A 22,537-nucleotide genomic window follows, 5' to 3' on the forward strand; every position below is an offset into this window, starting at 1 on the left:
CAATCACCTGCCCCCCTTAGTTATAGGGTGACCAGATGTCCTGATTTTATAGGGACAATCCTGATTTTTGAGTCTTTTTCGTATGTAGGCTCCTATTACCCCCCACCCCCTGTCCTGATTTTTCACACTTGCTGTCTGGTCACCCTACTTAGTTAGCGCCAGAGGCAAATCACAGGCTCCAATCCCAAAGCAGCAGCTCGCGCTCTGCCCAGGTGTCTCCCAGCCGCTGCACGCCCCGCCCCGCCCCCCAGGAAGTGCCCGTGCTGCTACCAGGGGCGGTGCAGGCTCGAGCTCCGCCTCCCCGCCCGGCACTAAGCGGGAGCGGGACACCCCTAGGGCTCCGCACGCCCTGCCCCAGCGAACCCCGGGAAGGCAGCGAGTGGCAGCAAGCGGCTCCTGCGCGGGGCACCGCCGCTCCCAGCTGTACCAACCGCGGGGCAGTTCGGCGGCGGGAGACGGCGACCCTGGGGACAGACTGACCGTTACGCCAGCGAGGCTTGGCGAGCTCGCGCAGCGACTCGCCCTGTGACCCGGCCAGCGAGGTACAGCGGCCAGCTCCTTCCTACCTGCCCAACGTGCGCTGCCGGCCCCGCTGTAAGTAACCCAGCTCCACTGCCACCAACTGCCTTAGCGACCGAGCGCGCGACCAACTGTGCCGCTCACGTGACAGAAATCAATCCACCAATCGGGTGTCACTTCCGCATGACCATGCGGGTCCGCCCCTTTCTCCCACGTGCGCTGAGGACGGGCCAGACACCTAGGCGAACAGGGCTGTCCCGCCGCGGGCGGAGGCGGGTGGTAGGTGAGATCGCCCGTCCCCTGCCATTTAGGGGAGCAGCAGCAACTGCCGCTCCAGCTGTGCCGGGGACTGGGCGCCGGGCACACTTGGGTGGGCGGGGCCTGCGGGCTAGGGAGGAGGAGACCGGCAGGAGAGTCACTCCGGGGGCTGGAATGGACCCAGCAGGCCTGAGTGTCAGCAGGTATCTCTGAAACCCGCCGGGAGAGCACGTGTCTCACCCATCCCGCGCCCCTCCAGGGCTGGTCCGCAGAGGGTGTGTCTACACTGCAACTAGACACCCCTGGCTGGCCCATGCCAGATGACTCCGGCTTGCAGGCTGGTTAATTGCCCTGTAGATGTTTGGGCTGTGACTGAAGCCTGAGCTCTAGGACCCTGCAAAGTGAGAGGGTCCTAGAGATCGGGCTCCAGCTGGAGCTGGGAAGTCTGCACAGTAATGAAACAGCACTGCCTCCCAAGCCCCCTGAGCCTGAGTCAGCTGGTACAGGCCTGAACTGGCGCTGGCCAGCCATGAGTGTATAGTTGCAGTGTAGACATTGTCATGCTTTATGGGTATCTGTTACTGCTGTCAGTTATTCCATCTACTCAAGTGGCAGAGATCTGGGTAGTGGAGCTAACCCTGCTAATGACCCTTGTGGGTATCCATATGATGCAACATGATGGCATTTGTGTTTTTGTTTTTTAAAACCTAGGAAACTACATACAAAAAAGTAGTAAAAAGAACATTATTAGGATTGCGAAGTCAAACACCAGAATTAACGTTCCATGTTCAGCCTTAATTTGGTCCCTTTGTGTGTATGCATTATTATAATTTTGAATTATGTGATCATATACTATTTTTTCCTGGAATTTATTTTTATCCTTATTGGGAATTCCTGAAATAAGCCAGAAATGTGTGTTGGTCACTGCTAGAGCTTCTGTTCTGACTCAAAAATGTATGTGGTATAGTCAGCACCAAACTCCATTTCTCTTTAGCACTATAAGGGATGTGTGTAGAGATGCCAATAGCAGAAACAATCCAGTACCAGTAAATTTTGGCTCCACGCTTAGTTATAAAATATATTTAATAAGTAATTTAATGCACTCAAAGAGCTGTGAGTATATAAATCATTGTTTACATTTTACATTGTTAGCTTGAGGCTATGCTATACAAGTTTTTTTTTTTACATGGCTATGAAAGTTCCTTTGTGGTTGAGCCTGTTTAATCAGAATTTGCATATCTTAATTGACTGGTGAGCATTTTTGAGTTTTCTTATAGCAAATGCTAAAGCATAGAATTATTGGGGGAGTACATATCTTTGTACTCTGTCACTATTTTAACCCATTTCTTAAGCAACACCTACGTAGATTTTAGATGTTAATGTTGTTTTCCACTTGAAGAATAGAATGGTGACCAGCTCCTTTCAATTTGCAATATATGCTGTCTCACACATTAAGGCTTGATCATGCAATCCTTATGCAGGGAAATCTGTGGACTTCAAGAAAAAATGTGCATATCAGGGCTTCAGGTCAGGCAGTTAATGCTTTAATATTACAAAGACCTTTACCAGACTCTTCAGATGTGGAGCATGGAGTTCTGAAAATGGCATGAAGGCACAGGCAAAATTCTGCATTCCTGTATAGAAGAGTAGACCTCACTTAAGTCAATAGGCCAAATTATCAGTAAAGTTGTACCTGCTTATATAATGTCTGAATTTGGCCCTATGGGAGTTGTATCCACATATCTGAGAAGAGAATTTGGCCCTCTGTGGTTTTGCATACCTCTCATACTAGCAGCTGTTTTTTCAGCCATCTTTTATATGCATTTTTTCCCTATAGTAATAGTGAAGCTGTGGAGTAAGGCCTGGTCTAAACTATATGCTTAGGTCGACGTAACTTGCCTTGCACTGACCTAGTTGTGGAAATGTTGTATGCCTATTTAGTAACACCACCTCCCAGAGCGGTATAGACTTACGGTCAATGTAATTAGGTTGACTCAGTGTCAGTGTAGACACTGCGTTGCTTATGTTGACAGTTACTGGCTGTCGCGCAATGCCCCACGCTGATAATACAATCAATACAAGTCCTCCTGGTGAGGACACACGCCACCGACACAAGGAGCCAAGTGTGCACACACGCAAGCGATTTAATAATTGTGGAGGCTGTATGCCGATATAAGTTAGGTTGACATAATTTTGAAGTGTAGACATGGTGTAAGATTCCAAGAATGTCACCCTTTACTTTTAAGCCTAGGATGTTTGACTCAATGTGAAGCAATGAAAGCAGCTACAAGCATGGTTGAGAGCTTTTGTTCAGGATATCACCAGGTTCTGTTGTCACTGGGATTTACAATCTCTTAATGTCAAACTTTCAGGTTTTCAGTCATTTTGTCTTTGAGTTACACCCATGTGGTGTACAGCTACAGTAAGGCAGTGGCTCTCAACCTTTCCAGACTACTGCACCCTGTTCAGGAGTCTGATTTGCCTTGTGTATCCCCAAGTTTCACCTCACTTAAAAACTACTTGCTTACAAAATCAAACATAAAAATACAAAAGTATTAGCACATTATTACTAAAAAATAGCTTACTTTCTCACTTTTACCATGTAATTATAAAATAAATTGAAATATAAATATTTTACTTACATTTCAATGAATGGTACATAAAGCAGTATAAACAGGTTGTGTGAAATTTTAGTTTGTACTGATTTCGCTAGTCCTTTTTATGTAGTCTATTGTAAAACTGTGCAAATAACTAGATGAGTTGAGTACCCCATGTACTCCTGTTTGAGAACCACTGCAGGAAGGCATGTATCTATGCTATGCCACTCCTAGATCATTGTGATATCAGAGGTAACTCAACCAATCACCACCCTTACCCTACAGCTAATTTGTAAGAAACAGTTAAATGAGGGAGACTGTACAGATAGTGGATTATTTGGCCCAGATGCCACACTCATGCACCCAGCTGCTACTCACACAAATCAATACATCTCCTAGTACAACCTGCCCCCAGACACTAATCAACACAACCAGCAACTCCAAACACACACAGCCCCTTAATATGGCACACGCACCCCGCACCCCCCCAAGGGAGCTCACTCACCATGGGATGGTGGTGTGCCCCCCTTCGTTCCCTCAGGTTCTATTTTGGGGTCTGGTGGTAGGCTGTAAGTCCTGCCCCCAAAAGTGTTGTTTCTCTGGATCATTTCCTACCAGTCCCCTTTCTCCCCCAACAAATTAAGACAAGACATTAAATAACTGGAATCTGTAGAGTGCATGACAAACTTGGATGTGACCTTTAATGTTGATTTTTAAGTTGCTCGTATAAAAGAAAACTGAAATCAAAAGTAAAGTTTCGGACCTTCAGAGCATCGCAGGTTTTCTCTGGGTGTGGCAAAGTCCCTACAGCCTGGCCTCAGGCAGCAGGAGTTCCTGCAGTATTCCTTCCCAGGAGCTTGGAGTGTAAGACAGTTTACCTCTATACCTCTGGCCTGTTCTTCTGAGTTCCTCCTCCAAGTCATGCATGCTTTGCATGTGTGGTGTGGTGTTGGGGGAATGGGGCAGGGAGGGGAGGTGCCTGGGCCCAGTGCAGCTGCTTAATCCTTTCCTTACTAGTGTGGGGTTTGTATACCCTATCACATGCCCCTAAACCCAAATCAACACAAGCACCCACACAACTACACAACCAGCATACACAGTAACTCCAAACACACACAGCTTCTCATGCAGCATGCACCACTCATTTGCCACTTGTATAAACTAACACAACAGTCTCAGCAAAACACAGTCCTTACACAAGTCAACGTAGCCACTCACACGTAATGCAACCAGCACACACAATAACCCCCAACATCACTCTGAAGACTGGAATGCCTGAGTGAAGCAATAGAAACAGTTATGTGCATGGTTGAGAGCTCTTTTTGTTTAGAATATCACCAGGTTCAATCTTAACTGGGATTCACTGCCTGTTGCCATCCAATTTTTAAGTTATCAGCCATTTTCGGCTTTTATATACACATGAATTACACCTGTGCAAGAGCATGGGCTTTCAGCTACTAGTATCTTAATAAGATGCATTATTTCCTCTTGTCACTTCTAGTACTTGCTCTTCTATAATTCTAACCTGTGAGACTACCTTCAAGTTGTATGCTTAAGGGGAAGCAGCGCCTGCTGCTGTCAGGAATTGTAACCAACTACCAAAGAGGTAAGAAAATCTTTTCATTATTGTTTTTCTTCTGATAAATGGTTGTTTTTGTCTTCTGCAAGGATAATCTCTGGATTTCCCCAGATTTTTTCTAATGAGGGAGAAGAGAAACATAAATGACTGAAAACCCAAAGTGCCTCTTCACTAAAGCTACATAATAGCACCAACGTTCTATTTTTATTTTTTAGAAACTATTACTAGTGTTTATGTATGAGTATATGTTATGTGCACACACACAGGTTTTGACCCTGTATTGTACAGGTGCAGAGTGTTGTACATGTAGGCAAAAGGTAAAAATGATAAGCAGGACAAAGGAAGGATCAGATCCTGATCTGCATAACCACCAAATTACTGCTGTCTAATACAGGAGGGGAGCATGAAGCTTTGTTTACATCCTCAGGCACACTCATTCTGTACCCTTTTTTACCCTGAGCCCTTCAGAGTAAGGGAACAAGCCCACAGTGGGGCTTACCTTCACTAAATGTGGAGAATTACACATAGGACCCCATCCAGCTCCCATTTAAGTTAATGGGAATCTTTCTATTCACTTCCGTGGGAGCTGAATCAGAATCCTAGTTGCTTAACCTTAATTGTGTCCACACACATCCTCTGTGTACATGTCTCTAAAGCACAGTCAACTTATACTCCTGCTGTTCAGTGCACAAAGAGTTATAGGATCAAGGTCTCAAGAGGCATGTATGCAATTAATGACCTTTTCTGATAAATCTTTCAGACACAATTTTTTCAATATTAAAGCAATAATCTAAAATATTATCCACAATATATAACCCTTTTGTGGTTCTGTATAGATGAAAAGGTGCATCATCTCATGTACTAGACATTAATTCCTGCCCTGTTTTGTTCATTTGGTAATGTATGTTTTATTTATCCACAGAAGATCTTCCATTAGCTTTGTTTTAGAATTTATTCTTCTTCCCTCTGTCCTTCCAAGAAATCATTGGCCTAATACTTTTGTGGAATCTTTTAAATTCTGCTTTTTCTACAGTCTGAACCATTTTACTTGTTACTTCTCCATTAGCCCCCCGTGCTGCAAACACTTATGCATGTGTACCATAAGCATGTGTACAGTGCCACATATTTCACATACATAAGTATTAGCAGGATTGGTGCCTGGGTCTCATTTTCTAGCCCTTGCTGACTAAGTTTTATTTTTTTCAGTTTGAGCTATCATGCTACATAACAAACTGCCACCACAGCCAAATTTGACAGTAAAGGAAATAAGCCATAAAGCTCCCCACAGTTTGTGGCCCTATCCTGAATTAGTCTAGCTTTTCATGTCAACAAAGTCCTATTGAATTGAACATTAATTGTTTATTTGTTTTATTTTTTTAAACATTATTTAAAGAGACATTGTTAAGGTGATTGGCTCAATATTTGAGTTCCCTTTATTTGCTTACTTGTTTGCAAAGACCAAGGGAACTTTTAAAAATAAGTATTATTTTCAAACATGTTTTAACTTTCTCCCATGCAGAGAAAAACAATACATTTTAGCATCTCCACATTCAGGAGTATCTTTACCTAGTTATCCTCACTCTAGTTATTTTATTGAGTAAGCTCTATTCTTTTAAAGGAAAAAGTGATCCTGAATAATATATATTTATTGTATTAACATTTCAATGTAAATATGTTATTATTTAATGGAAACCTGCCAAAAGCATGACTGTAGCTAACAATTGTCAGTTTATGTTCTAAATAGTCAAAATCGGAAGACCATAATATTAAGGCTGACTGGCTTTCCCCTGGCTTAGTTGCAACCAGTGATTTTACTTCTAAAAACTGGATCACTGTTCAGATGCATGAACTTTCCAGAGAGCTTGGAATGGTTTATGGAATTTCTGCACAGTTCAGTACACAGCAGAACAGCTCTGCTCTATCTAGATAACTTGCTAATTGTGTGTGGCTATCCTTACCCAGTATGTACGTGCCTCAACTGTCTGCTGGATGTAATTCACACCTGGTTAGAGTATATGATCATGTTGTCCTCTAAAAGCTAACTACTTTTACAAAAGTTACAGTCCCATCACCTGTTTGTGTGAGCATGTTGCCCTCCAGTGGCTGCAGCCTAAAAAGGATATAAGACCTAATGCTTCTACACAAGTATGAATGTTTTTCTCCTGTTTATAATGTTAAAATCTGATACAGTTTTTGAAATTTTCTAATTTTGGGCCAGACAATGACATGCCCTTATCCATCCATGACATGCCCTTACATGGGTAAACACCCTTTCTGCCCCCTCCACACCAGGTGAAGTGTACTGTCCCCCATGCCTACTTAATCAAGATGTTCCTTCTTTTCACTTTGGTTTGTGGCAGATCTGGCATTACCCCAACATAGGCCACTGCCTTGTAGAGAGCATTTTTGTGTACTGTAAGTGCTCCTAAAAGTGCCATTACAGTATGTCTTGTAAATGTTCTTAGTTTTTCGGAGCCTTGCAGATTCAAAGTATCACCTATGAAGTAAGCAAGCACTTGAACTATCCCTTGAATCTTCTGAAACCTAATATAGTACAGCTTAGATTCTCACCTCTCTTTAGCCTCCATCTTCCTTTTCATCCTGCTATCCCTCCTGTCTCAAAAAAGATGAACAGCATTCTGAGTTTTAAAGTAGAAAGTCAGGATATTTTAAATAAACAGCTTCCATTAATATCTGTTTGTAATGATGCCTTGGCTTCAGTATTCAGTCCAGTGAACATATAAAAACCAAATGAATAGATAGTGAAAGTTGCTTTAGGAGGTGCCAGTGGCTGGTGTTCTAAAGTTATTTTTTAAATATTTTTGTTAGATTCTATATAATACAAACTTTAAATAACCATACATTGTAAGAAATAGAAAGCTTCTTCACAGAACTAGTCTGTAGAGGTTCAGATGAATCTGGTGGCTCTTTAGAATTGCATTTGGTGCAGTGTCACAGCTGACCAGGTGCAACAAGGATAGACCTTTAGTATTTAAGAGTAAAAGAGTGCAGAATATTCCTCCTGCAGTAGGCCACTTAACGGTGCATTCAGCACACGTTGTTGAAGTGGATGAAGTTTTCGGAATTTCAGATTATATCTTATACTACCACTGTGTCCGAGTAGTTGGAAGGTGTTGTGGGTGCAGGGCTAGCTATATCTTTCCTCTCTTTCTGGTTTCTCTGAGTGTGTCCCCTCAGGTGTTAGGCCTTGTGCCTTTATCTCTCCTGGGTTGGAATTCCACAGTTCTCCCACTCTTAGACCAGGTCCTGGACTGTAAACTGTGCTTACCAGCAGGTCCAACAGAGTTCAACACGTGGAGTTCTTCCCTTTGGGAATCTGTGACAGAGGCAAATATGATGACCAGAAAGCCAAATCATTGTTTATTTTAACAGTCAGAGCAAAGAATTTAGAGAAAAAGGATTATAAACCTATAAAGACAGTCTACTGACTTACCATCCCCTGATGTTGGCCTTGACAGGCTGAATTTCTTCTGACACCCCAGCTGGTTTGGGGTGTCTGCTTTCTCCTAACAGCTCCCCAGCTACTTTCCCTTTGGAAAGAGTCTCTGTTCATCCAGCCAGAGTTCTTTTGTTCTTGTCAGTTCAGAGACTTTTGCCTTTGTCGTCAAAAAACAGTTCAGTAGGCTCCACAGGAAGTCAAGACAGATTCCTCAGCGCTATTACCCCATAACAACCCTTACTCCTGAAGGCATTCTGTGCCAAAAATAAAAAAAAATTCTGTGCACAATATTTTAAAAGTCTGCAAATTTTATTTGTCAAATGTGGAGGCTCAAGCATGGCATTGAGGAGCATAGGCCACTGGCTGCACAGAGATGGGAGATCACTGTGCAGCTGCCCCCTGGGATATGGACTCAGCGGTGAGGCTGCACCCAATCCTGACACAGTGCAAGGACTGGGCCTGCCCCAGAAACACATCACCTGTGCCTTCCCCTCAGTGCAACGGGTGTTGCAAGCTCAGCAAGGCAGGATCCAAGTGTGGAGGGGTTTAGTGTGAAGGTATTCAGGGGTGGGTGGAAAGGGTTCTGTGTGGGGCAGTTTGGGTACGGGCGGCTCAGTGTGGGATCCGGATGCACAGGGGCTTGTTGGGGAGTTCTGGGGGGAATAGTAATGGGATTCTGCAGGGGGGTCCAGGTGAAAGTGGTTGGGGCTCAGCAGGAGGGGTCTGGGTGTGGAGGTATAGAGCTTGGCAGGGAGGTCTGGGTGTGGAGAGCTCAATCGGGGTCCAGGTGCATGTGGAGTGGGGCTCATTGGGGGAGGTTCTGAATGTGAGAAGGTGAGGCTTGGCAGGAGGGTCTTGGTATGAGGGAGTCTGGATGCACGGGGGTTGGGCAGATGAGGGAGCAGCTCCCTATACAGGGATTCCTGCCCCTGAAGCTGAGGAGCAATGGGTGCAGGAAGCTGGGGAGAGGGGGGAGTTTGCAGAGCTTTCTGCAGCTGGGGGAGAAATCTGGGGGTGGGTCTGATCCAGCCCCAGATGCTGTGTAAGGGAAGAGGAAGTCCTGTCCTCCCCAGCACAGCTGGGACTAGCAGCTGAGCCTGGTGCAGGGTAGAAGCCACCAGCTGGGTTTTCCCCAGTCCCACCCCCTGCTTCACAGTGATTTACCTCTCTGCTGGCTTCCCTGGGTACCTAAAATATACTGCTGGGGAGGCTTGCGTGACTGCTCTTGTGGCTTCCCATTGCTTCCCTATCAGAAAGTCAGTTTTCAGCGGGGAAGCAAAGAAGTCTGTGAGGGGACATAAATTCTGTGCATGTGCAGTGGTGCAGAATTCCCCCCAGGAGTAAACTGTCAAGTGTTTGCTGAGAGGTGGCTTACACTGTGCTATTTTTCCTTGCTGCTTATTTTCATTAGAGCCCAACTACTAAACTAAGCCAATATAGCCATACAGTAAACATGCCAATAACCAGGTCAACATACATTATTCATAAATTATTACAGCTCCACTTCCTTCACAGAAGGTTCTTTGTTTTAAATCACCACACTCCCCATTAATTTCATTGAAGATGTCTGTGAATGGTCAGTAGCAGAATATGGTGGTTTATTTTCAGATAATATTTAAAAGTATCAGCTTTGCAGTTTACTTTTAACTGAAAAGTTATTTGAGTGCATGGTCCTTAATTCATGCTGCTATGAAAACAAAGACTTAGCAATGGGTTTAATGAAATGTTGGTTTGGTTCTTAAATCCCCTGCATTTTATTGGTTTACAGCAGAGCAATCCTTAGTGCCAACTGATTTCTAATCACTTTAATTTATTATATTTTGATGTTTACAAAACAGGTATTACATATTACTTTGCCATGAAATAAATTGATTTTTACATTCACAAATCAGTGAAGTTACATTTTGCAGTGGAAATTTATAGTTTGGTCTAATGTAGAATAGATGTTGATTATTTTGGTAAAATTTTTTTGACAGTTTGTGGAAGATAATGTTTATGTGCACGTGCACAGTTGCTATTTCTTAATCTTAACTTAGGAGATGGTATTTTCAAAATAACAAAAGTAATTGGATCTTATTCTAAATGAATTGGTTGGCAATTTTATTTATTTTAATTATTCAAGTGTAAGATTCCTGAAAGCATTAACTATTAAATACATACATTTTGTTTTGCATTTGTTTTAAAATGTTGTTTTTCAAATTTTCTGACATTTATTTAAAAAAAATTCTCATGTTAAGATATTGTACAGAAAGGCCTATGTGGAACCATCCAATTACTTCATGGCCTGGAGGTGGGGCCCAGCGGTCACGCAGAGTATTTTGCAACCACCTGAGCACTGAGGAGCCAGGCTTTGTGACAATCCACTCTGTGGTGGGGTGGGGTGGGGTGGGGGGAAGAAATGGTTGTGATGGGTCAGAGGGGCAGGACATTACCTATACAGATCTTTTGCCTACAATCCCTGCATATGGGAACATAGTTGGCCATGGACACTCCTATAGACTACAGTACCAGAAGCAGCCACGGACTGGGTGTGTGATGAGGGGGTAGAGAAATATATCTTAGCCCCACATGTTTCCAAATCCTTTCTATTGGACCCTCCACACACACAGTCATTTTATTTATGTTTTGAATGTGGGATCAGGATTACATCATATGTTCCTGTACTACAGGGTGAATTTCATTGAATAACCCTGAGGTCCTGTTTTGAAAAAACAAGATCTCCTTGCTTTTTTCCTTCAGAAAAGGATGAATTTTAGGGTTCCAGGACTATATGTGTATAGCCCATGAATAAGGTTTTAATTAAGTGCATGTTGTGACCATCTTAATATTTGAGCTCGGCTGCTTTTTCTAAAATTTTAAACAGTGTACAGAATTTGCTTTTATTACAAAACTCATTTGGCTAAATACTTTTTTGCAGAAAACTAGTGCAACTCCTTTGACTTCAGCAGAGATGGATTTGTATGCGAGGACTGAATCTGACCTCTGTTTTTAAGGTACTATGACCAAGCTTATTTTATCAATCCTTCTATGTGAAAAGCAGAATTTGCAATTAACCATATTAAGCTGTGAGAAGAATATTAATCCATTTTATGGTCTCTGTGCAGTCTTTCATTTTAATTTTGCTCAATTTTCTTTAAGCTAGTCCTTCCATTTAAAGGGCATCATCCTGCAGCTCTTATTCATGGGAGAAGTCTCACTGACATTCATTTGCATTTTCCTCATCAGTAAGAACTAAAAGATCAGGTACAAAGAGATCGATTATTCCATGTGCTAACTTTCTTTTCATTTCATACTTAGGATAACAAAATAACATTGCATAAAATTTTGTATTTTTTTTTTTTCTTTTAGACTATTCCAACAGGACAGTCTTTTTGGCTAATCTGGAATTGTTGACATACTTCCATTTTCAGTTTGTTTATAAAATAGTTAGATGGAATTTAAAATTGAACACACATGGGACAGTTTACTAGTGAGTCATGAGCCAGTAACTGTCAGGTTGAAGTCAGGCAGTGCAGGATTGCTGATGGAAGTAAGTGCCCCCTTCTTTAACGATCCTCCAGCACCACTTGGAGAGCCAGGAAAGCCTTTCAGTGGACTGTGGGACTATGAGGGTAAGTGGAAATGTTTTATTGCAAACAAAAATCTTGTGTAATACCTCGAGCAGTATACTTAATTGTGTACCAGTGTAGATATTAGTGTTCCTGTGTAGTTGACATATCTAGTTTTTGTTTTAAATCCTGTGGCAAGTTATTTCACCAGGCCAATATAGCTTGAACCGACAGATACATTAAATCTATTTGTTACAAATTGTGATTCTTTGATCACAATACAGTTCCGTTAAAGATGAAGTCAGGTAAGACTGTAGTTAACATTCTTTCTCCCATTAATATGCCAAGTGTTAAAGAAAACACTTCGCTACTAATAATGACTACTTATTTGTGATGACGCCTTGCATTCAGAAAGTTCCTTAAACAACTTACAAACTTTACATTGTATGTATCTATGTAAATCAGTTGTCCCATTATAGAAATACAGTCAACCTTGGAACAAAGAGTCATGGTTAGTTGTTTAATAGCACATTAGTTTGGGAAAGGAAGTGAATATATTATCTAATTGAAATAGCATGAATGTATGAAGCAAACAGTGTAAATACCCAAATAAGATTTTCTTGTTAAAAGTGTAGTAGATATGCGGTTTGTTTAGTTAAAAAATATTTGATTTTTATTATTAAAAAGTGTAGAGGGATGAAGTGTAGTTTAGAGGGAAAAATATAGAGGGATAGAGTCCTGAGATCTCTAATGACAGGTAATGGTAAGGAGTTTAGTTTTTATGTCTCATCCTAAAGATGAGAGGAGGGGAGTGTATATTTAAAAATATTTAGAGTGGCAATTGTGTTGATCTTAATAAATGATGATTGTACTCTTCCTTAAAGAAACAGACAACTCAATTTAAACCAGTAATAGTTTAAACTGTAAACCAGTAACTGGCAAATCTTGATAACTTAGATCAGCAGTTATTGAACTTCTTCCGATGGGAATCTATTTGAGAGATAATAAATTTGCAGGAGGCTACTGTCAAACAAAATTGACCACAAACACAATATGTAAAAACAGGGAACTTTTATTAGTTCATGTAATCTTAGTGCAAAATTATGACTATCCCAAAATTTGTTTTTACAACAGTGCTGTTGTTTCTTTTTTTCTGTATGTCATTCTTTCTTTTTTTTTTTTTAAGCTTTTTCAGTTGTGCTGTTGTGATGGGTCAGTCTGTTGTTTCCAGCAATGCTCCATCTTCTGTTGTGATTACCAAAGCACTAATACTAGCGATCTACCAATAAGTTGTTAACACTTATTACCCACAAAATTCATTGTATCTAAAAAGTCAAGATTAATACAAAAAAATTCAACCAAAATAATTTAATAAATAGATAGTAAATTGTATTTATTCCTTTCTATAGCTGAAATCAATAACCTCTATTTCTTGCTCTGAAAAACTACATGGTGAGAGAGTGCTGTACTTTGTTCTGACACTGCAATAATTGACCTCAAGATTCATATTTAAAATTCTTTACTAATCTGAAAGTGGTGCGGTATTCAGGCCATGAGACTCTCCCTTATTATTCACTTTCCCATCAACTTCTCCTGAAGGGTGATACAACAAGGACAGCTTGCTTCCAAGTATGCCTGCTGCCTTAGAACACTACTTTTCTTTCCAGAGGCAGTCATCCTCCGGAAAGCCAGTGGCTTTTCCAGTCCAAACATTTTATTCCTTGGCTGTTCGTATCCTCCTCCGAGGATTCCTGCTTCAGCTGGTCTTAATGACAGGCCTCTGCATACAGCTTAATCTTTGTGTGCATGCACGTGTATGCCTCTGTTTTTCTTTCTTTTGTTTTGTTTTGTATTTCATGTTCAAGCCAGGAGATTGGAAAATCATAGCACCAGGTTCCTGCACTTAAGTGCTTTACCTATGATGTCCACTGTGAGTGCAATTGACTACAATCACTAAGTCTTAATCAATTTCACTCACCGCAGGCATCACAAGTGAAGTGCTTCTGAGCTGTTGCTACTTTTGTCCCATTGACTGCTAACATCAGTTAGCAGAACTATCTTTTTCCTGTTGACTCCAGCTTGAGATCTAGTGGTTAGATAGAACAAAGTGTTAGCCAAAAGGAGCAAAATCAAAATAACCTCTTTATTGCTGCTATTTTTATAAAGCTCCTTATGGTGACAGGTTGAGAGTGGGAGGGGGAGAAAAAGGCATTGCCATTCTAAATTATGATTGTGGCATATTACTCAGAATAGCTTAGAAACTGCTGATGGCATATGTACAATTAGTGGAATTCTAGAACATTGTAGGCTAAATTTCTGCATAAAAAGAGAATAAAATATTTTATTTAGTGAGAAGTTCAGAGGCGGAACAGAATAAGTAATTACCATATTATATTGATGGCATGCATGGGGTTTTTGTTTGTTTTTTCAGTTGTCGAAGCATTCTTCTTGAGTGAGAGAACTAAGCAGTACTTAGAAGTTGAACTCTGTCCGTAAGTACGGTGCTTTTCTATTGTTTTTAAAATGTGTCACCTTACATTTTCAGTGCCATTATATTAGCATTTCTAATGTTCACTCGGACACACACAAGTGTGGAGGTGTGGTAGGGAATACAACAGGTGCGGAAGCGACTTCAGCCCTAAGATATGTATGACTTTCCCATTACGTATGTGAATATAGGAGTATACTAATAGTTTACTTCAGTTGAATAACGTTGTTGCTCTATTTTAATATGGTCAGCCATGGACAACATTTATTGCTGTTGCTTTCTGGCAGAAGAAGAGTTTGGAAAGTAAGTGATAAAATGCTTTCCATAAAAGTGTGGAAAATTAACATCCTTTCTTAGTATCTAGTTCATCTTTATCTTTCAAGTAAGAAACAACTGCCTTTCTTTTGCTTTTTTATTGCTCTAACATAGCAAGAACTTGCTTTAACATTTGAAGTGTCCAGAACAGAGACCAAATGGGAAGGCAGAGCTCATCTTCCTTGGAGTTATTTTCCACCATGCACTGACAAGTTTAATGCATTTGCAATTCATGGATCAGAAGCAAAGAGAACGTATGAAGCACTTTACCCTGTGCCTCAGCATGAAATACAGAAAGGACAGAAACCGGATTTGTAAGTAGAAAATTACCTCATCTGCATCACAATATATAATAGGAGTCTTGGGGAAATTTTTGTAAAATGGAGTTCATTTAGTTATCAAATTAAGACTACCATCCCAGTGCTTTAATTATGCTGCTAAGCACTAGTTCCACAAGCACTCTGCTGTGTGTAAAGAGCTTTGTGGCAGATAGCTGTAATTAGAGGTTGATTTTTACTGCTATCCCTTAAGTGCATAGCAAATGATGCTTTCAACATCAGTGGCATCTGTTTCATCACCTTTCTCAACAAGATCAATAATTTGATTGTCCCACGGTTCCCTGCCTAGAGCACCCTTTGAAATGCCAACCAGTAATAATCTTACTATATGCATCTCCAGTGGACCTGCTTTGTTTCTTCTCTACTGTTCATGACAGCCCAAGCCTAGTTTCTCATTTTGGAATTGATTGCAGTAAAGAGGGACTGAATAAATCAGTTGAAAGATATTGTAATATTAAAAGAACAGACAACATCAACAGACAAAGAGACAAGCATGACCTCACCCGGATTCCATTTTGGGCCTATTTATTGCCCTGACCATGAAGTGAAGTCAGACAATGATGAACTGGGTTATAATACTAATTGCTACTTCTGTGCAATAAGGCTTCTGGTATTTGTTGTGTTTAAGAAGAATGCCTTATGTTTTGCAGCAAACAAGAGAGGGCCAGAAGGATTTTAAGGGGGAAGGAAAGAATTTATGGAATATCTAACAATATTTATGTGAATTCTCCCCAAACCTTGGTATAGGGGAGCATCCCGCATATAAACAGATTATTTATTCCAATTTCAGCTTTGTTTTGTAATTCATCTTTACTATTGATTTTTTTGACTCTTCAGAGTTAAATCAAATGAAGAAAGATCAAAGGTTATTTGAAAAGAGGGGGAAAAAAATCTTTCCCTTTCACAGTTATGTGATACTAGCATAGTGTGAGCTGTATTACATGATTTATTGGCTTGTACTTATGACTACAGCCTATGTAATGGAAAGAAGACATCTAGTATTCTAATGCTCCAGAAGAGTAGCCCAAAGGGATGCACCAAGCAAGGATTTTTACAGGGTTTTAAAACAGGATTTTATGCATAGATTTAATTTCATTCTTGTGTAAATGGGAAAGAGAGATTTCAAGCCTGGTGTACCCATTCCTCTTATACCAGCTTCATTTTACTTTCCTCTGGTTTTTTTTCTGCCTTTAATGTCGTCTTCCTCTTTTCCTCCAAATCCCCTGTTCATGTTTACTAATGCTGTTCAACCATTTTCCCGCCCCCCACCATTGCTCTAAAAGTAAATTAATCATAATAATTAATAAAGTAATGGAAATAAGTGGTGTTGCCATCATTCTCATTGTTGCCTATTTGGGGAGGGGAAAGGAGGGAGAAACTTGGCTAAGTACTGTCTTTGGGCTAGATCTTGAGCTTTAAGTCCCATCACTAGTGGATTCTGGACATAGAGGCAGTATAACAGGCAAAGAGAGGTTCATTCCAGTGACAGCAGTGATCCTCCAATAGTCAGGGTCCTACACCAGATTCCCTCTCTACTGCTAACCTGGAAGATGTGGTTGGAGGCAAGGGGTGAAGTGGGTCTCCCTTTTTACTGGACTGATTCACCAACGTCAGTTTCAGCCTCCATTAGCAGCCAGTGTCCATTAGATCAGCCATCAGGCTGCTTTAACTTAAGTTTGGAAACTGGCCCAGTGCACAGCAGCTCAAAGAGTGCAGGAGTTGAAAGGTGAGCTTAATGCTAGCTAACTTTACACCCAATGTGTGCTGTGTGCTTGTTGGCTGTAGCTGTGGATTTGGACCCATATTTTCAATGCAAGACTTGTTGAAGTCTTACATAGCTCTATAGTATTCCTAATTTATTAGATCTAGTTCTCACAAAACAGAGTATGGAAAATAAATAGAATACTGGTTATGTCACTGTTCAAGAACTCTAGGAAAATAAATATTTAAATTATTTTTATGGATTTGCAGCCATTTTTATTCTTAACTTCTGAGTGTAAAGAAACAAATCTCATACCCAGAGTAATTTCCCGCCTCCCTATTTTATTTACAGCCATCGCTTGGAATTTTTCAAACAACTTAACCTGAAGGTGTTAATGGGAGAAGATTGGAAACAGCCTGAATCAGATCTGTGGATGTCAACTGATTAGATAAATGGATAAAAAAATTTAGATATTTGATATGATTCCAGGTGGTTGAAGCTATAGGAACCAACCTTTTCAGCTAAACTATGATAAGATCTTTAGTATGCATTTATAAATGTCATTAAAAAATGAGTGTTTGAAAGCCTGTTTAAGCACCAAAAAAGTCAACCTTTTAAAAAGTCAATTATCTGCAGTAGTTGTATCTAAAAATCATGGGTCAATGGGGTAGAGGTTCTTTTCTATTACCTCATCAAGATACACATGTGGAACTCGCATGTTCATGTAAGATGGATGTGAGCCCATTTAAGTCATTCAGTCTATGCCCTTGGGCGTGCTAGTGCAGAGAAAAAGATACTCTAACTAGGGTTGTACATTTAGGTTATATTTATTCAGGTTAGAGTTCTTGGAAAAATCCAGTGTTTGAGCTGGAATATCTCAGGTTATACAGTATAATCTCAGCATTTCTCCCTTACATTGAGAGAGCTTCAAATATTTAGAGAGATTTTTCACTGCTACATGGTTTTTCATAACTGTTGCCATTGTGATTCCTGTTACCACTGGTAATTAAGTGATAAATTTGTCCTATTAACTGAATCTTGAGCTTTTTCATAGTATTTATGTAACATTGCACTCAGCTACATTACCTGACTTGTATGTTATGGAATGCTGATTCTACGATGGGGTTTGTTATATTGTATTTAACAACAATTATGACATAACAGAGTTGCACAATTAATAAGGTAATTGTTATAGAATAGTTATTCTTTCCTCAGTGTCTTGTTTTTGGGGGATGTATAGAAATCCTTTATGTATACAACTTTTTTTTTTTTTTTTAAGAGTGTATGATCTTTGGCATATGACCCATGCTCTCTTGTGTTTGTATAGTGCCTAGCACATAGTGTAGTTCCACCAGTAACAAGTACAGTAATAACTAACTGCACATATACCGGTACTATACATATGGAGGTAGTATGGTCCAGTGGATAGGGCACCAGACTGGAGTCAGGAAACTTGGGTTTTAATATCCACTGTGACATGCAGCCTACTTCCCTGACATCCAGTGCTGCTAGCCTCAGGCCAGGTCTATACTTAAAAATTAGATCAACATAGCTACATTGCTCAGGGCTATGAAAAATTTCACACTCTGTGCAATGTAGTTAGCTGTATCCTCTTAGGCTGACCTAAGTCAACAGATGAATTCTTGCATGTTGGAGAGGTGGATTACCTATCATCACCGGAACCCCCTCCTCTGTCAACATAGCAAGCATTTACAATGCTACAGCAGCACAACTGCAGCATTGTAACTGTACCACAGTATCCGCGCTAGTATAAATGTGGCATCAGTTTCCTTTTAGCAGATTGGGGTCAGACTAGATGATTACAGTGCTGGGTGAGTTGGGAGCATTGGCCCTCCAGCCAAACCAAAAGTCTTCTGGGGCAAACCAAGAGCTCCAGTAAACAATACAGTGTGCTGCCCCCTTCTGGCCTCAGTAATCCTTTTCCAGCTGTCTCTTTCAATTCTCTGACTCAGTAGTCCTTTTCTTCTTCTGGCAGGGAAGTCAGTTTGCCCCCTGTACAAAAGAACGGCCATACTGCGTCAGACCAAAGGTCCATAGAATCAGGACTGGATGGGACCTTGAGAGGTCATTTAGTCCAGTTCCCTGCTGCACTCATGGCAGGATGAAGTATTATCTAGACCATTCCAGACTGGTGTTTATCTAACCTGCTCTTACAAATCTCCAATGATGGAGATTCCACAACCTCCCTAGGCAATTTATTCCAGTGCTTACCCAGTCTTATCCATCTAGCCTGGTATCCTGTTTTCCGACAGTGGCCAATACCAGGGGCCCCAGAGGGAATGAACAGAACAGGTGATCATCAAGTTGTGATGTTGTGGTACATTGTGATCATCAAGATGTGGTGACTGAGGTACGGGGCAGGGGAGCCTGAGACCTCTCTTCCCAGTCTGGGCTCCAAATCTGTGAAGTGATTGTTCTACTTCACTTTCCCCCCGTCTTCTTTCAACACAGCTTCCTAGCCAATTCTCAGGTCTCTTCAGCTGAGCTCCTTGCAGGGTTCCATTCCTGCTCCCTCTCTGACTCTGCCATTATCCTAGCCCATGACTGTGCAGCTGGCCCTTGGCAGAACTTCATAGATTTTAAGGACAGAAAGGGACATTATGATTATCTACTCTGACCTATTCTGTATCATGGCCATAGCGCAGGCCATAGAACCTCATTCAGCAATTTTTGCACCAGGGCAATAACTTCTGTTTAACTTCTAGCATATCTTTCTCTAATATGAGTCTTTAAATAAAACTTCAAATGTTGGAGAATCCCCATGTCCCAGAGTAAGTTCTTCCAAGGAGGGTTAATTACTCTCACTTAAAAAATATTTCTAATCTAAATTTGGTCTAGCTTCAGTTTCCAGCCATTGGATCTTGTTATGGCTTTTTCTGCTAGATTAAAGAGCCATCTATTAAAGAAAATCTCTTCCTGTCTTTCAGTCACATGTTCTGTGGATTCCCAGTCCTATGACCAGGGAGGAAATTAGACTAGTGACAGCGAGGGCTGACCTCTTCTTAAACAGCCTGCTGACATACAACACCAGCTATACCAGTGACTTACATGACCTTGGGCAAGTCACTTAATGTTCCTCTGCCACATTTTCCCCATCTGTAAAATAGGGTTAACAATGTTTATCCATCTTTCTAAAGTGCTTAGAGATATATGGATGAACTTTCCTTTTTATTTATATTCTTGCACTGTGCCCGTGGTACCTGAACACTGTATGGATATGTCGACACTGCAGCTGGGAGCAAGCTTCCCTGTGTAGGCAGACAGACTGATGCTAGTGAGGCTTTTGCTGGCATGCTAAAAATAGCAGCATGGATATTGCAGCTCAGGCAGCAACTCTGGCTCTCCAGCCCACCCAGTCCCCTGGGGCCAAGCTCAGGTTGCTAGCCTGACCCTCTTGCCAGAGCTGCAACATCCACTCTGTTGTTCTTAGCATGCTTGCTCAAGTCTGGCTACCTGGGCTGGGAGGCTCATTCCCAGCTATAGTGTAGAAATACATTTCCTATTGCCATCTGTGGAAGGATTGGAAAATGTTTGTGTTCATAGTTGTGTTTAACTGTGCAATGTGCTTTTAAAACTGGCTCTACTGCATGTATCATGTTTTTAAAAAGAGGGAAGTTTTTCATACCATGCTGTTCGCTGCCTTTTGCTTATTAACCGGCATAAATCCGTTTATTTGCCTAAATAGTGTCTTAACAATTCATTTTTCTTTACATTCATGCCACACCTTCTGCATCTATTAAAAAATTGTGAAAAGTGAAAGCTGAGCTTTTCTGATACCAAGGAAATGGTACATGTTAAAATATCATTTTCTCACCATGTGTTTAAAATTCAGATACTCTAGTTTGGCAAACCCTGTGGACTCCACTCAGATTATTAAAACCATACCTGCTTTTGGGGTAGGAAGAGGTGCATGCCTTGTCTAGGGGCTTGCAGCCTTGTGGAGGGTAGGAGCATGCATATTTCTTTGAGATGCATGTGGGAAGGACCACACTTTTTGTACACTGTTCAGCATAGTACTCCAGCTGCAACCCATTGTGGGGAAGGATTGTGGCCATGCACCCATTCCTAAATCTGTCCTCTCTGTGTTATTTCAGTCACGCTTCCCCTTGCATAAAAGGCCTCATTCTGGCTGTTCTGTCTCACTGTCAAGATTCTACCCAGCCTCCATCACCTTAGTATCCGAGGGACAGATTTTTAGAGGTATTTAGGCTCCTATCTACATTTTTAGGCACCTGAGGGATGTTTAATAATATGGCCCTCAGTGCCTCCTAGGAGGTACTTGCTGCTTTTGCAAGAATGCTACAGGGATATGAGTATCCCTATCCCATGCTGCAGAAGGCATAATTTGACTGTCATATGCATTCTTGCTAACTCTGCTTTGTTATGAGGGGGGGAATACTTCTCATTTCTTCCTAACCATATGAAGAAAATGTTTTCAAAGTGATAAGGTTAGTTTTATTCCTCGGTATTTTGATGTGTACACAATAGAGCAATACTGGCACTTCAGGATTTTCTGATTGACTTTTGGCTCCCTCTCCATTAGCAGATTTATATCTTAAGCCAGAAGGGACCATTGTGATCAGCTAGTCTAACACAGGCCACAGAACTTCTTCCCCAAAATAATTCCTTGAGCATATCTTTTAGGAAAACATCCAATGTTAATTCAAAAAATGTCAGTGATGGAGAGAATGTACCTCAACGCTTGGTAAATTGTTCCAGTGGTTAATTAGTTAAAGTTATGCCTTATTTCCAGTTTCAGTTTGTCTAGATTCAACTTCCAGCCAATGGATCATTTCATACTTTTCTCTGCTACATTGAAGAGCCCATTATTAAATATTTCTTCCCTATTAGACTGTAATGAGTTGCTGTGGTGGCGTACCCATTCTCAATTCAATTGTGTGCTCTCTAACCGGTAAGGGCACTTTGCCTTTTCCAAACCCCAGTCTTATGCAAATAGACCACTGCATTCTTAGGGCAGGTCTACACTACGGGGGAAAATCGATATAAGATACGCAACTTCAGCTACGTGAATAACGTAGCTGAAGTTGAAGTATCTTATATCGAATTACCTACCGTCATCACGGCGTGGGATCGATGTCCGAGGCTCTCCATGTCGACTCCGCTACCGCCGTTCGGGTTGGTGGAGTTACGGAGTCGACAGGAGCGCGTTCGGGGATCGATATATCGCGTCTAGATGAGACGCGATATATCAATCCCCGAGAAATGGATTGCTACCCGCCGATACGGCGGGTAGTGAAGACGTACCCTACGTGTCACTAATTCTTTCTGCTCTCTTAATTAAACTTAGAAATTTCTTGTTATAAAGTGCCATTTGTTGAAAATAGTAAGTATTGTATGTATAGTTTCTAGACTTCTTTTTACACTTGCAGTACATACGCATCCTCCTGAAAATTACCCTGTAGTCTGGGAATATTGATCAATCAAATAAATACTGGTTTAAAAAAAATACAAGAGTTCTGATGTCCCTCAAAGCTGTCTTATTTAATGAAATATAGTCATGGGCAAAAATAATAGTTTTCTTTTAACATTTCAGTATTTCATGTATGCACTGTTTGATGTTTGTGAAACATTTAATTTTGCCATTAAAATCAAGCATTTTGAGTGTAAACAGAATGCTGTGTTTACTGCTTGTATCAAACAGATTTTCTTTTCTCATACTCAGCTGATTGATTATCCTATATGTAAAGGAAC

At 41.0% G+C, this 22,537-nt stretch overlaps 2 protein-coding genes across 14 annotated transcripts in view; one reads left to right on the plus strand and one right to left on the minus strand.

The window, feature by feature from the left end:
- The window catches only part of SCLT1 (sodium channel and clathrin linker 1), a 131,860-nt gene extending 131,140 nt beyond the window's left edge, over nt 1-720 (minus strand). For all 8 annotated transcript variants that reach the window (XM_045018085.1, XM_045018084.1, XM_045018083.1 and 5 more), the window contains exon 1: nt 567-720. The gene's annotated coding sequence lies outside the window, so the exon portion shown is untranslated. The remainder of the gene's footprint in view (nt 1-566) is intronic.
- Nucleotides 309-18,948, plus strand: LOC123371020 (UPF0462 protein C4orf33-like). Of its 6 annotated transcripts, none has more exons than XM_045018093.1 (9): nt 309-594; nt 4,876-4,980; nt 11,331-11,406; nt 11,552-11,656; nt 11,762-12,024; nt 14,393-14,453; nt 14,701-14,752; nt 14,879-15,078; nt 17,156-18,948. In XM_045018093.1, the coding sequence occupies exons 5-9, from the start codon at nt 11,844-11,846 to the stop codon at nt 17,250-17,252; spliced, it is 591 nt and encodes a 196-aa protein (XP_044874028.1). In that variant the 5' UTR covers nt 309-594; nt 4,876-4,980; nt 11,331-11,406; nt 11,552-11,656; nt 11,762-11,843; the 3' UTR covers nt 17,253-18,948. The 6 variants fall into 6 exon arrangements, with proteins under 6 accessions (XP_044874028.1, XP_044874026.1, XP_044874027.1 ...); XM_045018091.1 differs by lacking the exon at nt 309-594 and adding an exon at nt 700-802; XM_045018092.1 differs by lacking the exon at nt 309-594 and adding an exon at nt 700-802 and having other exon boundaries at nt 11,556-11,656.
- The last annotated feature ends 3,589 nt before the right edge of the window (nt 18,949-22,537 follow it).

Source organism: Mauremys mutica, chromosome 5 (assembly GCF_020497125.1).
Source record: "Mauremys mutica isolate MM-2020 ecotype Southern chromosome 5, ASM2049712v1, whole genome shotgun sequence".
In the NCBI taxonomy this organism is placed as follows: domain Eukaryota; kingdom Metazoa; phylum Chordata; order Testudines; family Geoemydidae; genus Mauremys; species Mauremys mutica.